The following is an 18,170-nucleotide window of genomic DNA, read 5'->3' as shown; positions in this document are numbered from 1 at the left end:
AGAAGGGTGCCAAAAGAAATGAACACTTACTTGCCCATAGTTAGAAATGGGGAAGTCCTGGTTTCTCCATATATTGGAACAAACCACTTGGGAGAGTGAACTTGGTATTTATATACAATTTGTAATGATTACCTCTTCTTCATACATGCCACTTCTGAAAGGGTTTTGTGGTTGTTGTTTGTGCTTTAAGCCTCCACCCAGTGTGTATAGCAAATGAGTAAGTAAAAGTAAAATATTACCTCCTAAGAATGCAGTACTCGACAATTTAAAGCAATCTTGTTATCAATTGAACTTGCAGGCTTAGAACTCTCTTTAACTGCGGAAAGTATTTGGAAAGCTGCTTAATGTTTATTGCTCGGTCTGTTTCTGATAATAATATTGCAAGCATAAATGATTTTTCAGCTGAGTGAACACTTTTGTAGTTCACTGAAAGCAGTTGTGTAGTCAGTGGGGTGTGTACTTGCCTCTAAGTTTTAGTTATAAAGAGGTGGGATTGGAGTCTGTCAGTGGTGGAAGGAACTTTACCTCAAAGGTGACTCTGCTGGAACTCTCCAGTCAATACCTGCAGTTCCAGTGTGATGAAGCACAGAGCTCAGAGAAAGACCTTCAGTCAGTGTGAGCCTGCATTTCCAAACTGCAGTGAGAGGGAGGGGTTTTATCAACAATGTTTTAACAAAGGTAGTCATGTATTATTTGGCTGTCAAGGTGCTACAGAAGGTGGTGTCTTCCTCTTTCACCCAGTGAGAAGTTCTTTTTAACTATAGAATGTGTCCTGTGAAAATAGTAAACTGCCTGTGAGAGTTTTATGAATAGTTGCCATAGGTGTTTTCTTGACACTTTCAAAAATGAGCTGTAACAATGACTGACATTAAGTCAAGAGATAACTGTTAGGCACAACATACAAAACTAATTCTATCATTTAAGAACACTGTCATAACTCTTGAGTCATATAAACTCAAGATAAATGTAGTTTATGTTTCTCTTAGAAAACGTCCAAAGAGATTGAATGTAGTAGTCATCATACTAGCTTTTTTGAGCCTAATAACTTCAAGGGAGATACTGAGAAGATCCCAGACAAATACAGATGTAAATCAAGATGCAGTTATAATCATTGCTGAGTAGCTTGTTAGGTGAAATTTGTATCTTTTTCTGTTGACTGGAATTGGCAATAAATGTGACAATGACACTTTTGAAGCGTAACCTGGGTTTTTTATATATGTCTCCCCCTCCCTATATATGTATGGAAACATTTTTATAACTTTTTCCTAAAGAGAATGCTAAACTCATGGTTTGAGTGAATTTGTAGTTGACATCCAAGTTAAAAAAAAAAATAAAACAATGCAACAGTTATTGCACTTGTGCTCCTCCTCTTTTTATGGCTGCTGCTGCCTATTAGAAGGTTTATCCAATGACCAGTTGAGTTCCCACTGGCAGTGTTTCCAGTGAGGTGGAAGAATATTTTCTGCTTCAGCTGTGGTGGCGTAAGAAACCCTGAATTACAAAAAGTCTGTCCTTAGAACTACCTTGTATGTGTGAGTAAAGGGACATGGCACAACATAACAAGAATATTAACCAAAATGAAGAGATGCTTGCAGCTTTCACTTGGCAAGGTAAGTGAGGAGAGATTGTGCATGTGTGTGTTCACAAGAGAGAATTATAACAAGCTATGTATAATTTTGATCCTGTACTGTGAGAAAATAACAAAAGTTGTATAGAGCTAAGTTTCAAAGCTGTTAGTTCTGTGATTTCATTTATCAGAGTAAATATATTTGCTATTGACTTTAGGAACCTACCTACCAGGGTGACCTTGTATGTAATTAGAGTAAATATTAAGGTGACTTAGCACTGGATAGAAACTTTTAACTTCATATCACCTGGTGGGAACAGTTACCACAGGAGTGCTGGCTATAATATTCTGCCTGTAATGGCTGAAATTTACTTATTTACTTATGAAATTTACTTACGTGCAATGAATTTTCCAAATACTAGTAAGCCAGATGAGTTTGGAGTCCCCTCTCAGCAACTGGTATCAGTAACCAAACAGTACAGTAAAATTGACCTCCCAAATGCATGTTATGCTACTGATAGATAGGTACTTTAAATTTTGTGAAGAGTTTCTATTTTTGCCTGGCTTAGAAATACGTTTAGTAAATGGCACTGCTGTAAGTTCAAAGCTCCTAAATACTTGTGTTGGGTTTTTATGCCTACTGATCGACTTGATAAAAACCGTTTGATTTGTTAGTTTGATTTATTTTTCTGTTAAGCTCTAAGAGAAACAGTTCAGTAAACCTTTTTCTTCTATATTGTTCTTTCTGTTCTCCTGTCTTTCAAGACTGCAAAGAAGTTTCTTTCTATTTTAAAATTCAACTTGTTTTTGATTGTAGCATAATCTTAGTGTTATGTTCTAAAAGGTTAATTATGGACATTATGTAAGTAAAGGACATACGTAGCTTATATAACATAAATAAATGAAGTTAGTGTGCACTTCAGTTTGGCACTTCACTATCTCATAACTAAGTGCGCAGTCCTCAACAAGAACAAAGAAAAAACGTGAGTACCAATACCAGTATGTATTCAGAGTATGAATCAGATTTAAACAAGGTAGAAGAGTCAAGGAAATCTTCAGAAATAGATTTAGGCCAAATCCATAGTAATATCATTTTGCAGTGCAGTGATGATGGAATTAGTTTCAAAACAGGTTAACTTAGACCTTCAGTTGATGCAGATACTTCTATATTTGTTAAATTTATATTGCTGCTTTCTTTACTTTTATGATCCTGATTCCAAAAAAGCAAAAATAGCAAATTTTTCTTGAACTTGGACAAGGACAAACATCCATCACCTGCAAGTGAGATGTATAATTCTGCCTCTGAAGGGAATCATACCTAAATGGTTCTTTAAAAGTTCTAAGAAAGTTTTAATAGTGTAAAAAGTATGTTTACACATGCATTTATTTTTTTGGTGGTGGTGATGCATGCAAATAAATCACCTATTTCTTTATATTTTAATTCTTTCTCCTCGTTGTTCTTTTTTCCCTCCATACCTTTCATTTTCTGTCACTTTAGCTCTTATTGAACTTCCTTCCTCCTCCTTGGCTGGATCTCACAAATTTGCTCAAGGTAATTAAGATTTCTTCTTTGCTAGCATCTTCTATTTATCAGGACAAGAACCAGAGCAGACCAGTACTTTGTGTTTTAGTACTGTGTTTTGTTCAGAGTTGTTGCAGATTCTTCACTTGTTTATTCTTGACTCAATTCTGTTTTTCCAATCCTACTAGTTCTCAGTTTTTTAATAGTTATACAAACTCTTCAAATTTCAGTGTCACTCAATCAGTAAGATAGGATTCAATGCTACATCTAAATTGCAGACATACATTATCCTGTTTCTTTTTAACTGATGATCTTTTAACTAAGATGATCAAGCATTTAATAAATACATTTTCATGACTAGTCTCTCGGGTCTCCATACTTCCTGTCTATAGCTGTCACACACACTAAAGCGAATTTTGTTTCAAGGGTGAAGTCTGCAGGTGTGTTCAGATATATTTGCATATGCTCCAATATATTCTTTCCTCTCTCCCCAGCAGGCTGGATGATTTAATAGCTTAGCTGTATTCAAAAAGTTGATTTTAAGAGATTTTTCTCCTATTTCTAAATTTGAAGTATGTGTGAGCACCCCAATTTTTATCTAATATTGCTGAAAGCTGTAAATGTTCAATACCTCAATGTGTCAGTCTCCCAAATGAGTATTGGTTCCTATTGCTGAAGTTAAGATGCATTTTCATAGCCTCTGCTAGTTTCATCAACTAAGTACTGTATTTGTATATAAACAACATCCTCTTGAGTTTTAGCTCTCTCCCTTCCCAGCAGTCTTCTTTGTACTTAAGCTACTTCAGTAAGCATGTTTTTCTCTTCTCAGTTCTTGGCACAGATAATGTGGAGCAGAAAACCTACAGTGATGCTGACATGGTCAAACATCTATTAGCTGAGGTATGCTTGTCTCTGTAATGCTATGTTAATACATTTGAGGACAGGTATTTGAGGAAGGGTTTTATTCAGCTACTGGAAATTTTGGTTCAGTTATCTTCAGGAGCTGCTTATCAAACACATGGATAATGATAAGCTGCCCATTTGGTTGCACCATCTCATAAACAAAGTTTAGCAAAACTATGGGCACCCATGGAGCCAGTGAGGTATAAGAAAGAAACAGCATTCTTCTGCTTTCTTGTTGCTCCTTTGCTTCTACCCTCTCATCACTATTCAAGTTAAGCAGTCTGTTCTAGAGAAAGTGTCACTTGAAAGACCACAGGCCTAAGTATATGTGACTTCTTTGTATGATTCAACAGAGCCCATATAACCTCTCCAGTCTGCAGCACAAAACCCAAAACTGTTGTCAGGTTTGGTGCCTTCCCCTCTCTCTCTTACTGCAAATGACTGTGGAAGAGAATGTGCTATATCAAGAAATGCACTTACAGACATGTTCTGGATCCAAATGATGAAGCATTAATCGTTGTTCTAACAATATTGATTCATTTGAGAGTGAAGGGGGATCTCAGACTGGTGATGCATTAAGCAGTCACTAGGAAAATCTGAAACTACTCTGAATTTAAACCTTATCTGATCAAAAGTAGACATTTGTTCTCATTTTGTGAGCAGAAAGATCGGGACCTGGAACTGGCAGCTCGAATTGGGCAAGCTCTCCTTAAGCGAAACCATCTGTTGACGGAACAGAATGAAACACTGGAAGAACAGTTGGGACAAACTTTAGATCGAGTGAGTGACTTATTGACTTTTTCCTTTCTTTTTTTCTTTTTTTTTTCTTTTTATGATGACTGTAAGAGGATTAATAGAAATATATTATTTTATTGTGCAAGCAGGTGATTGCTGCTCTCAAACTAAAGAATTATACTTAGATGTCATTCTCCTAATTGTCATCATTCAATCAGCTTTCTTGGTCCAAGACGTGACAATGAAGACTTCATATTGTAATTACTCAGAAATTATGAGAATGTTAGGTATTGTTATGATGTATCTACAGCAGGATTGCATTTTCAAAGTGTTTGTTTTGACCATCAGTCTGATATCCCACCATTAAACTAAGAATCTGATAATCTAACCACGACACTAAGTCAAAATAAATAGTTGACATCTGACATGACCTGCTACATAACAACTTCACAGGTGAGGAAATAGCCAGAAAATGAGCTGCCTTAACAGGGTGTTTACACTAAGAATAAATAAATAAATAAAATATTATGAAAACTGAATCCTGCTCAAGATCTTTACTCCATCTCTTCCTTTAAGCACAAATTCTTGATGAATCTTTTCTTTGTTTTTCTTTCTTAAAAAAGAATTAAATAGTTGACAAACAATAAAGTATCCTAAGTTTTTTAACCTTGGGGTCAACAGATGTAGTCTAAGTTACAGTGAAATGGATTAAGCTGCTTGTATAAAACAGTATGCTGGTAATAAAAACATAATTATCGGTAGGAGAGCATAAACTTATGTATTCATATAAAAATTTAGATATGCAAAATAGAATTTATCTAAATTAGATCTGTCTTTTCTCTTGGTTTTATTTGTCCTACAGTTCATTTAATGTATAGACTGGGGGGTACCAGTATATACATATAAACAGATGTCTATCAGTCCTTTTCTTTAGGAAGTTACAGTTCAGAAAAATGGTCATAATCAAATTGATAGTTAGCATGTTAAAATGTAAACATGTATCAAAGCAGCTGGAAAATTATTTTGAAGTGAACTATTAAAAAGAAGGTTCTGTTGTCCATTCTTCTGTCATCTTGAATTTTCAGTTTCCCTTACAGTGATTTGGTGAACTTCCTATAAAATAAATAGAGGTTGAATCTTCTTTGAAAATATAAATCAGGATCATGACTTGTGAGCTATTTTTTAATCTCATTTTAGACTGGAGCAGTGATGTTCCAAGAGGCTGCATGAATAATACACTATAATATTGTATAGCTAAAGTATATTTCATAAGCTGTTGATCTTCTTTTGTCATAGGTTAACCAGCTGCAGCACGAACTGTCAAAGAAGGATGACCTGCTTCGTATTGTTTCGATTGCTTCTGAGGAGAGTGAAACAGATTCCAGCTGTTCCACACCACTTCGTTTCAATGAGTCTTTCAATGTACCACACGATCTGTTGCAGCTGGATGTCTTGCAAGATAAACTCAGAGAGCTGGAAGAGGAGAACCTTGCTCTCCGATCAAAGGTATATCTGAATTACAGTGTATACCATATATGCTGGACATGAAATAAATCAGGATGGTTAAAAAATCCAGCATCTGGGTTTCTCTGGAAGTGTGTGACTATTTTGTATTGCTGTATACAAATCATACCCAAACACTTTCCCTCCACCTCCACATTCTTCTGTTTCCTTCACTACTCCTCACTATCTCCAGAGTCCTCTAGTAGTCAACGCCTTTATGGTATGCAAAAGAATATGGGAACATATATAAGCACCCAGCAAAAGTACTTGGACCCATCAGGCCCTCAAGCTTGTCTGACAGGTTTTGATACAAATCTGACTGCAATTGGTAGTAGTATTTTGGGAATTCCATTGTGTTGCCGTTACATTTTTGTTAGCCTATCTAGTTGGGCAATATGGAGAAAAGCTGTTCTACTGAGATCTTTTCAGTGCCATAAAAGATTTGACTAACATCATTCAGTTTTTAAGATTCCTTTGCCTTAACAAGTTTTGAAGCAAATTGAATTGCTTTCTTCTGATGACTGTGCTGGTTTACTTTCCCTACCAAATGACATATTTTTGCAAGAATTTTTTATTAAAGGCGAGAGATCAGGTTTTGTTCATGTGTCTGTGTGTCTTTTACTCAAAAGACCTATACAATTCAGGGAAACAGGTTATGGTGGAAAGAATGGTTAGGAAGTATGGCCAGATGCATAGAAATTATGAAGACAGATAAAGGGGAGACTCTTCAGTTGCAAGAATTTCAGAAATAAAAATTTATAACAGTAATATATGTATAGATAAACTGAAATTGGAATACCAATAATTTTCTTGAAGGCTTGCCATCTGAAGACAGAAACCATTACATATGAAGAGAAAGAACAGCAGCTGGTCAATGACTGTGTCAAAGAACTCCGTGAGTATCCAGGCTGTATCTTGCAATGGCAAAATGGTATTTGAAATACCTAGTGCCAACACCTTCTTAGTTATCCCTGAATCAAAAAAATGAGCTTCAGTAATTTATGCCAATTATTCAAGTCTTGCTCTTTACTCAAGTGCAGAGTTGTTTCTGTATTTCATGAAGTTTCATTCTGGCATTCAACTTCAGGTGTGTGTACTGTGTTTAGAGAGAGAAGATGAACACAACATCTAACGTCCATAAACCTCCTAAACTGAAGCCTACAGACACTGGAAAATCAACAAAATATACTTCTTGTACAGAGTATTCAGCACGCTTGACACTAAAACGTATCAGTGCATAGACTCTTAAATGCTCATTCTAAATCACTATGTGTCTATGAACACAGTAGTTTATTTTTAAAATATCAGTTATGAACCAAATTTAAATTGGCAAGTATTTTAATTTGTCTAGAACAGTTGTCTGTATTTGCTTTGGGGACTACTTATTTGCAAAGAATTGCAGCTACTCTTATGCAAATGCATTTAAGTATTCTGAAACAATAAGGAACAATCCTTTTTTTTGTGTGATGATTGTGTAACCCGGTGGTACAATTTTTTATCTGTAGTCATTTGATGTGTGCTACTTCCTTTGTGCATAATAACCTTAAGCATATATTTTAAGATATTTTTTTTTCTGTACAACCACCATAAAGAAGACTGGGTTGCTGCTTGATTTTTCTTGTTTCAGATGACCATAAAATACTATGAATTGATACTTAGTTGGCTTTTTATTTACACCGTTCCCTCTGATAAAATATGTATCCTTTGCAAATAGAAGTTATTTCATACAAGCTCTCTTATTTTCCTTCAATGAGAATGTCTGTGAGTTCTGTTTTGTCCAATTCTATAGCACATATAGGCGTGCTAGGTAACTTGGACGCACAGAAAGAATCTTCTCCCAAAGGATGTCTAGTCTACAACTAGCCTTAAAATTTGTATCTTCAGGAAAAAGGTATCTGACTTGTGAGCTTAAATATCCACAGGCCCATGGGTAGGACCTTGTTCTGCAGTAAATCTGTGAGGTACAATAACCACTAAATTTGTAGTGTGATCTTCATGCCAGATTGATCGGACTTTATTATGACTTTGCTATGCTTTCAGGGCAAGTATACAAGCAAGACTAAGTCCATACAAATATTTCACCTTTTGAGTTGCTTTGTCATCTCGCTTGATGAAGTGCTTGCTCAAAGGAAGGAAGAAACTGGAAGTTGTATGCAGTGGGTGTTTGGAGAATAGATACTGACCAGAATCAAGAGCTAGTATGTTACGCTTGACCAGGTCTGACAAAATACCTTTGCATACAGAGAATGGTAGTTAACAACAAGATCAGTTCAGAGCCTGATTTCTTCAGCATATTCCAAGTCTGGCCTTGCTCATGAGCCAGTATGTAATTTTAAATTGTTTATCGCAGCTGACCTTGGATTTTGTTACGGTCATTTCACTTCCCTGTGATATATATTTCAGGTTCTGCGTGCTTAGATCTTAATATGTTATACCTGCATTTGAAGTTAACTATCTTTCTCTTCCTCCTCCCCACTGTTTTGTCTTTTCTTTAGGGATGTTCTAAGACACCTACTCTTATGTACTACAAATTGATTTCCTTAGAGTATTGATGATTTTGAATATTGTTGTTGACTTTCACTCATCTTTTCTGGGTTTTGGGTTTGGTTTCATTTGGTTTGGGTTTTAGTTGTGTGTTGGGAAAAGCTCTCTACTAAGTTCCTTTTATGTTTTGTAGGGCAAACAAATGCTCAAATTTCCAGAATAACAGAGGAGTTGTCAGAGAAGAGTGAGGAGTTGGTTCGCTACCAGGAAGAGATCTCATCCCTCTTGTCTCAGATTGTTGATCTTCAACATAAACTCAAAGAAGTAAGGGAATGCTGGAGTGTACACGCGTGCGCGCGTGTGTGTGTGTGTGTGCTTGCGTGTGCATGCCAGTGCTTACAGCAGGTAAAAATTGACTTGCAAGCCAGGTGTTTACACTGCAAGAGGGTGGCTGTTTTAGGGAAGTATGGCAGAGGATTAAATCTCTTGGGGAAATTGGCTGAGAAAATGATGAGCACCTTTTTGTGCTTTCAGCATGTGATTGAAAAGGAAGAGCTGAAACTTCACTTACAAGCTTCCAAAGATGCTCAGAGACAACTGACAGCAGAGGTACTTAAGGTTTCTATATATATACATTTAGATAAATGTTTAGAATAGAATACAAGAGAAGAAAGAGAATGAGAACTATTGTTTTTTAATTATGTAGGGCTTTTCATTTTTCATTGTGGTTGGAGACATATGATTGGAGGAAAAGAATAATTATTTTTATTTAAGTCTACACAAATATTTTTGTAGTTCACAGGAATATGAAAGGCAAAGAAGGTGTTCCAAGTAGGGAGATCTTACTATTCTTAGGGGAAAAAGACCGTTTTAGTATGAATATTACTGATCATATCAACAATACTGTTGCTCATTAGATTTTAAGGAAGTTCTCTTTTTTGCTTCTTTTGCATCAGCAGCTACTGTATTTGCAGAGTTTTTTGATGTATTTTCCTTTGGATTTTATCATACTTTTTCCTCTTTCAAGTCTTAATTTGGACTTCATGCTTCACCACTAAAAATCAGTGTGGGTGCTATGTTGGCCATTGTCCATTCCAGATGTTGGCATGTGCTGTGCAGTTGGAAAAATATTACAGTGTTGAATCAGTCAATAGAGATTTCTGTAGGAGTTAATTCCATTTCAGTCTGTCTTTTCTTTGAAGCTTACTGGTATCACATGATGTCCTCTTTTCTCTTTCAGCTACATGAGTTGCAAGATCGGAATGCAGAGTGTCTAGGGATGTTGCACGAATCACAAGAAGAATTGAAGTTGCTGCGCAGCAGGGCCAGCTCTGTTGCTTGTCTCTGCCACTCCCAGTCATGTGGAGCATTTCCTGTGGTAATAAATACCGCTAGTGTGACATATACCTACTGGCACATACGGCCTGTAGTAGCATACAACTGTATGAGTAAAACAGCCATGACAGGAGCTGCAGCAGGAACTACTTTGTAGTAGGCAATGGAGCTGATCTAGTGTTTTTTCAATTATTTAATATGTACACTTTTGAGAATTTTATGTATTAGGAAACTAATCATTCATCTGCTATGTTGTGATATTAAAACTATTTTTACTTTTTATATACCTTTTCTGTTAAATATGGAAATTGGCATGTTCTACAGCTAGTGCTCAGTTGTGCTAATATATTGTTCAATGTTATGTGAATTTTATAACTTGACAGTGTTTCTTTAAGAAACAAAGCATGTTTTCAAAAGTTCAAAGAGTATTTTTCTTCCTTTATGTAGTTTACGATGTAATTTTATGCCCTTATCTTGTGAGATTAAATTTTAAGCATCATCAGAAATGCATGACCTTAGACTAATTGCCAGAGATGACTAAACCAATGGAAAAGGGTTAAAGGCATTTATTTTCCTCTTCTTATTAGTGTCAAGTATGTTCTGATTCCTGTACTCTCAAAAATTTCTGGGCTGTGCTGGGAATTTGTCAGGTTTTGGTTGGTTGTTCTTTGTATACAGAATCCCTCATGCACGTGTTTGGCCTTGTAAGAAGTGGTCATAAAATTGTAGCTTAACTTAAGAAACCAACATAAAGAGTACCAAGAAAAAGCAGATGTTGCTAATGAAAACTGAACCCATACTGGTTATACATAGGTGTAGTTATGGTGGAAAACTACCCCCCATGCCCTTCAGAGACTGAAGGATTTGTCTGAAACGCACTGACAGCGGGAAGACAAACGGAAATTTTTTGAGTATTTTTTTAGAGATGTTTTCTGCTAAAATTGCTAGGAGGAAGACTTGAATCCAATTTGTCAACTCTTCTGGTTTCCATTTTTCTCTAGGATTCTCTTGCAGCAGAAATTGAGGGGACAATGCGGAAGGAATTGAGTCAGGGTGATGAATCTGTTCTCTCCAAGCAAAAGTATGTTTTCAGATCTCTATGTGCTCTTTCAGTATTTTTCCATATGCTTGTATTAAGTAAGGTGAAACTGATTTCTGGAAATCAATAAATGTGAATGTTCCCTCTATAATAATTTTTCTGCATAACTTAATAAAAAAAGCTTTGTAGTATTTGGTAATCTTTTCAACTTTGAAACCTACTATTATTATTTGATTCTATGAAGAAGTTGGGAATTTGCTAAAAGGGTGTTATTTCATTCTTTAATTTGTGAGGTTTTTTGATGCAAATTCTCTGATGCACAGCACTAGTTTTATCCCTTTTAATGCTTATAGAAAAATTCTCAGGCAAATGAAACTATAGCTGAAAGACTAGTAACAGTTTCCAAAGCCCTGTTCCTGGATCTCTTACTTCTAAGCAAGAAGTAAAAAATTAAATATATGCTTCTGAAAGCATATATAAATTAAATAAATAAAAAATATGCTCCTGAATGTTCTCAAGTGGTTATCAATAGAGGTTCAGTCTTTCAGGTCGAAGTAAGTGGTAATTCTGATATTTAATAGAGCGAGCAGTACTCCTGAAAACAGCGACTTAGGCAATCCTGTTTTTCTGGGCTTAAATCTTTTTAGTCAGGTCTCTGCAGACTTTTGAAAGTCTGTTGTTCAGAGCTTTTTCTTTATTGTATCTTTTTCAAAATGCTTCTGAAAACCACATTTGTTTGCTTGTCTTTTCTGCAGGGTTCAACAGAAACGAGTATTTGACACTGTCAAGGTTGCTAATGTCACTCGTGCCCGCTCCTCTTCCTTTCCTGCCCCATTGCCAATCCCTGGATCTAATCGGTCAAGTGTTGTTATGACAGCAAAGCCCTTTCAGTCTGGTGTACATCAGTTGGAGAGCCACACACAGATGACCCACAGGAGCAGCTCTGAGAGGAATTTGAAGTAGGAAACACAGCCTTTTATATTCTTTCTAAACTAACTGATTCAAAATCCAGGCTTACACACTCTGCTGTGTAAGAGAGAAATAGTTAATTTAATGGTCTTAATATCTATTATTATTTGATGTTTCTCACAGAGACACTCATAATCCTGGCCAGCCAGGAACCCCTGGAGACAATGACTTAGTCAGAGCTCTACATAGGCTCTCCCTCCGTCGTCAGAACTACCTGAGTGAGAAGCAGTTCTTCGAGGAGGAATGGGAGCGAAAAATGCATTTGCTGGCTGAGCAGAAAGAAGGGGCTAGTGGCTGTAGTACACCAACAGAAAGCTGTTTTTCCCTGGGTACAAACTCAGAATTCACTGATCTTTCTACCAGCTCTAATAATCTCCGTGTGCTCCTACCAGAAAAATTGCAAATTGTCAAACCCATTGAAGGTAAGAGGATGATCTTCCTTCTGTCATCAGCAGAAAAGGATTTCACATTAATTTGCCAACTAAATCATTTGTTAGTGTGCACATGGCTAGGTATGATATGCAGTAAGAGGAAGTAGTGGTATTCGGTAGGCTACATGCCAACCAGCTCATCAATATCACTTTCTACTTGGCTTTCTTATATGGTGCTAAGCGTTAGGCTTTTTCTTGGCATTGTCATCCAAGTGCACCATGTGTATCACCAGTGTCGGCACTAGTTGACTGGAGTTGTTTTGATCATGAATTCTTGTAACTCAATACAATAGTAGGTAATGGCTCTCTGAGACTCTTCTGTTTTGTCACACCAGGATCTCAGACCCTTTTTCACTGGCAGCAGCTTGCTCGACCCAACCTAGGCACCATTCTTGACCCAAGACCAGGTGTTGTTACAAAAGGTTTTACCCCTCTGTATGATGATACTGTGTACCACATCTCTGACTTGGAGGAGGATGATGAGGAAGAAGGTGAAGGAGGTATAACATTTCAAGTGCAACAGTCCTTCCCAGAGGAAAAGAAATGTACAGTGGCAAAGCCAGTGGCAGGGATTTTCCTACCACCTATTACTTCAGCAGCAGTACCACTCACTGGTAAGAAGCATGGTTAGTGGGTTTTTTTTCCTCTCTTTCTACTTTGCAGTGTCTTTTTCTCAATGGAAGGTATTTGACCTTGCAACAATGCTGTCTTTGCTGTCTTTGTTCTTTACTTACAAAAAAAAAATTAACAGTGATAATAACATTATCTTAAACTTTGCTTTGATTAATTCTTATCTGTCTTTATTTTTCCCCTCAATGGATGTAAATTCTCCACGTTGCAGCCTCAAATCCAGGGAAGTGTCTGTCTTCTACAAATTCCACATTTACCTTTACTACATGTAGGATCCTTCACCCATCTGATGTCACTCAAGTTACTCCCAGGTATGATGACTGTTGACATCCTAAATATTGCTGCATAGGGTTAAACAGTTGATTTCTGGCTTGTGATACATGGACCAGTTTTAAAATACATGAAGGCACCTAGGCAACACATAGGTTGTTCCTCATACAAATAGTTGGAATTACAAAGGGGAAACTTGAAATTCTCTAGACTGAGAGTTAAAACAGGTTAGGGTAACTTAAGGAAGTAAATTTAAGCTCTTAAATACCAAATGCCTTGTATCATATACCTATTGTAAAAAAAAAAAAAAAAAGATTCTATGATAATTTTTTTCCCCAATTCTGTCATAATTTTTTTAAACTAAGTTATTACTTGACATATATATTGATATTCCATCTAATACAGTACAGGTGACCACAGAAGGTAAATTCATTGGTACTTACACCAAAACCTCTCTTGTCAGCCTCGTATCTTCTAAATATTTTGCAGAACAATAATTCCGAATCTGCTAAAGTTGAAACTGTCACAGCTAATAGAAATAGTTTACTTTTTTTCAAGCCTTCTGTATACTAAAAGGCAAATACAGAGCAGAGCAGGTACAAAGATGTCTAATGTGTGCATCTTCTCTGTTGCTTTTTTATTTTATTTCAGCTCCATCAGTGCCCCATTTTCACTTGGAAATACTGGCAGCAGTATTGGAAACCCAGTTGTGAGCAGTCCAGCCATTTCTTACAGGCTTAGTATTGGAGAATTTCTCACCAACAGAAGAGATTCAACTACTACTTTTAGCAGCACAAGCAGTCTGGCTAAACTTTTGCAAGAACGAGGCATCTCTGCCAAGGTTTATGATAGCCCCGTATTATCAAAACTGCCTTTGCTACAGCCCGCTCGAACTCTCCCCATTCCTTCTACTCCACCAAATTCTCCCTCGCGTTCACCTTGTCCTTCCCCTCCACTGTTTGAGCCTCGAGTGCATCACTCGGAAAACTTCCTGGCTTCTCGACCAGCAGAAACATTCTTGCAGGAAATGTATGGCCTAAAGCCCTCCCGTAATGCTCCAGATGTGGGCCAGCTGAAGATGAACCTAGTGGACAGACTGAAGAGGCTGGGTATTGCCAGGGTGATCAAGCCCCCTGAGATACAGGACCACAGGAAGACTCAGGGGCCAGAGGTTAGCTTGCGGAGGCAGGACTCGGCTGTGTTTTTAAATGCAGGTAGCAACTTAATGGCGGGACTGAGAAGAAACCAGAGTCTTCCAGCCATGATTGGGGCATTGGGAGCTCCAGTCTGCACACAGTCATCAAAAATGGATATCCTGAAGGAGGACTGACTGGTCTGAAAAATGATTGACTTTTAGCATAGTAAATAATACATGAGGGATAAACATCCAGTACACGCATTGTTAGGTGTGTTACAGAAGAGTTGGAGAAGGCACGTGCATGTTAAAGATGTGGGAGAGAGAAGCATGGGGATCAAGAAGAAAAAGAACATTGCTTGGGTTTGAGAAAGAAGGCTTTTGTGGAAGATAAGAAAAAAGAAACCAAAGCTTAGTTTTGAGACCCCCTTCAGCATCTGTCTTAACTGAAGCAAAAATAAAAGACCATTGTAGATATTCTCAGTATTTTAACCTTTTAAACCGAATGTGTAGAACTGTCTTGCAGGTGCTGTTCTATTTTTTCCACCATATGACCATAGTATTTTACTAGTTGTTAGCAGTCAGGCTGTATCATTTAAATGTAATACTAAAATAACAGTCAGTCTGACCAGCTTTATTGGTCCAAGTTCCTCTCTGTAGCAAACAAATATGAAAACTCAGATTATTTTTTTTTTTTATTCCTGTATTTTCCATTTCAGAAACTGTACTCTTTTGAACTCCTCCCCACTTTCAGAAGCAAGGGAGAGAACCTTTAGCTCTATGTAAGAAAACAATACTTCTGTTTATGAACACAGAAACTGGTGGTCAGGATTTATATTTTGAAAGAGTGCAATTGTGCTAGTGAGGTATTAACAGAAGTTAATTTCTTTCCAGAGCTTCTGAACCACACAGAGGAAGGTGCAATGAATAAGAATTAAGAAGCAGGAAAGTATGTATTAGGGTGAAAACTTCAAGCTAAGAAATCTTTCCAAAGTTGCTGTGCATCTTTTTAAATGAGGGTATTTTTGCACACACAAAAAAATCTCAGGCACATTTCAGTATTACAAAAGGACATAAAACCTAGGTGCTTGATTCAGGGTTTCTTTTTATTTGACATAAGCGGAGAGCATTTACTTCAAGACAAGTGTTGGAAATTCAGTAACCTGACTCTTCTCTTGACAGGTAGACATTAAGTATATTTGAGAGTTCTGCAGTAAGCTTCATGCCTTTCATTTGTTAATTTCTGATTTTAGGCAGGATTTTGTTTAAAAGATTTCATTAAGAGCAAAATTTACCAGTCTCTAGAAACAGAAGGATGAAAGCTAGTGTTCTTTGTAGCATTTTAATGAACATAAATCAATTTTGCTACGTTGAAATCCTGTGTTTTGATGGTGGAGAGTGGTTCTGAACCTGATTCTGAACAAAACTGAGGCAGACTTTCCATCTCAAAAGAGGAGTCAATTTTAGAAATCTGTGTTCTGAGTGGTAATCAGCAAAATATTACTGCCCATGCTGCTTTTTTTATTCTTTCCTGTCCAAGGTTGTAGTCATAACTGCATAATCTACAATAGATCTACAGTGTAACTTGAAAAGTTTGCCCAGGTTTCCTTGGAGGAACAGATCTTTCCTAGTGACCTGAGTGGAAACAGGTTATTTATGTAATTTTTCACTGTACCTATCAACATTTTAAAATTATTTTTAAGTTTAGGTTCCATACATTTTAAAATTATTTTTAAGTTTAGTTTCCATACAATTAGATAAAACAGTCAAAGTTTACCTTGCTTGTTACAGTGTATGTGGGACATAGCTGGTACCTGTCTGGATGCATGGTGTGAAGCATCAGTATAATTACACTGATTATCATTTGCTGTAAGGCATATCCACTATAATCAGCACCTTTGTTGCTGCAGGGTTCAGTGGAGTAGGGTAGGAAAAGAAAGCTTCTTAACCTGATTTATAGGAAATTTGTAATGTGGCCTTTCTGCTGTTACAGTTCTATAGATCTTGTGATGACTCTTTGACAGTCTTTTTTCGTAAAAGGAAAAGGAGTAACCACGTCAAACTTGCACAGGGATTCTTAGCAGAAACTTGTCTGTTAGCAGCGCACAGAAATATTTCAGGAACTCCTGGAGTTGCCTTTTGCTCTCTAAGCAAAATCTTACACTTATAAAAGGTGAATTTTATTTAAAATACTGTATACGGGTTAATTTTGGGGTTTTTAAATGAAAAATATTTAATTTCTTCATGTATTTATGTTTGTATGTACTTAGCTGTGGATGGGATCTTGCCTAGCTAAATAAGGTAAGAGTGAAAGGAGTGGGGGGAGGCAGTTTTGCTCTCCAGTGAACTAAGACAGGTACGTCTGCTGTGTATTTGTAACTTCTAGGGAAACAACAGGAATGAGTTAATGGAAGATGAGACAGTTCGGTATCAACAGAGAAGTGTATAGTGTGTCAATAATATGTCTGGTTTATGTGTGTTTATTAGAGGAATACATACAAGTTACTGATCAATTTTTGAAAGTATTATACTGTGTTTGTAACCAGCTTTATTAGATAACTCCAGCCATTGGATCATTCTGTGTGTTATCAGCAGAAATAGCCAATCAGCTAAATCAGAATTCCTTTGGCAGACCCAGGTTTCAGTTAAAATTAATTGAAGAGCACATTAATTAAATGCCTGTTTCTCTTTGGGATGCTTCCATATTCCCAACAATATAAACTGGTTCAGTTCAAACAATACTATGGATATGTCAAGAGGGGTTTTTTTTTGTTTTCTGTAGGATGATGTATCATCAGATACTTAAGGGAAGAAAATGGAAGGATCTTTATATCATTGTGTGTTTATCTGGTTGGTTGATGCTGTGATGCAGCGTTGCTGAAATTCCGTCATGCGTTTATACCTTTGGATGGTCACGTGCATTTTGTATATATATATATGCCTAGCTTGCAGCAACGGGGAAAATTAGTGGTACTTCCAAGTTTACTGTTTTGTGCCAAAACCTAGAATATAAATTTTTTTTAATAACATGTGTGTTTCAGAGAACATATTAAAAGTTGCCATCATTCTAGGAACTGATTTGGCTTCTGTTGCTTCCTATAAGAGAGGAGGCAAACTTGTATGACTAAGATAGCCGAGATCCTGCACAAGATCTTTTGATCCTGCACAAGTGTGATTTGGTTGAGCAGGAGGTAGAGCTAGAAGGAATGGAGAATTGCATTTTGGAAAGGTTCTGTTGTCTTGTAGGTTTGAGACAAAAACAGATGCTAGAAAGGACAGACTTGTGAAAGTTTCAAGAGACGGAAGGAAATTATTGTAGTATTTATCTTTATTCAGATTGGCTTAAATCAGGCACAAATTCATAGCTTTCTAGTTTCACTGTTTTTGTTAAACTCAGTGATGCCTGCATGCTCAAAATACCTGTAGTCAAAGTGAAAAGTCTACTGGAGTCAAACAGCAGCAGAGAGGGAAGGAGAATATTGGGTTGGGGCCTCATTTAGCTGTTACACGAGGGGATTACACACAATATTTGAACAGTCTGGGAACTTCATGGTATTTGTTTTTTCATCTGCTTTTTGCACTTACTGTTGTTTCATAGTGGAATGTAATTTTGATAATAAACATGTATAACATGCCATTTTTCAGTA

General features: G+C 36.8%; 1 protein-coding gene across 2 annotated transcripts in view; it reads left to right on the top strand.

The window, feature by feature from the left end:
• TRAK2 (trafficking kinesin protein 2) overlaps positions 1-18,170 on the top strand; it is a 26,728-nt gene extending 8,558 nt beyond the window's left edge. The window contains exons 4-17 of one of the 2 annotated variants that reach the window (XM_049819690.1): positions 3,066-3,119; positions 3,919-3,989; positions 4,656-4,772; positions 6,024-6,233; positions 7,047-7,125; positions 8,908-9,038; positions 9,249-9,323; positions 9,955-10,092; positions 11,051-11,130; positions 11,844-12,047; positions 12,181-12,479; positions 12,824-13,102; positions 13,330-13,429; positions 14,040-18,170. In XM_049819690.1, the coding sequence (XP_049675647.1) occupies positions 3,066-3,119; positions 3,919-3,989; positions 4,656-4,772; positions 6,024-6,233; positions 7,047-7,125; positions 8,908-9,038; positions 9,249-9,323; positions 9,955-10,092; positions 11,051-11,130; positions 11,844-12,047; positions 12,181-12,479; positions 12,824-13,102; positions 13,330-13,429; positions 14,040-14,718 (2,516 nt within the window). In that variant the 3' untranslated portion in view covers positions 14,719-18,170. The remainder of the gene's footprint in view (positions 1-3,065; positions 3,120-3,918; positions 3,990-4,655; positions 4,773-6,023; positions 6,234-7,046; positions 7,126-8,907; positions 9,039-9,248; positions 9,324-9,954; positions 10,093-11,050; positions 11,131-11,843; positions 12,048-12,180; positions 12,480-12,823; positions 13,103-13,329; positions 13,430-14,039) is intronic. The other variant, XM_049819768.1, reaches the window with a different exon arrangement.

Source organism: Accipiter gentilis, chromosome 1 (assembly GCF_929443795.1).
Source record: "Accipiter gentilis chromosome 1, bAccGen1.1, whole genome shotgun sequence".
Classification (NCBI taxonomy): Eukaryota; Metazoa; Chordata; class Aves; order Accipitriformes; family Accipitridae; genus Astur; species Astur gentilis.
The sequence above is the reverse complement of the archived record's forward strand: the minus strand, read 5'-3'. Positions and strand labels throughout refer to the sequence as shown.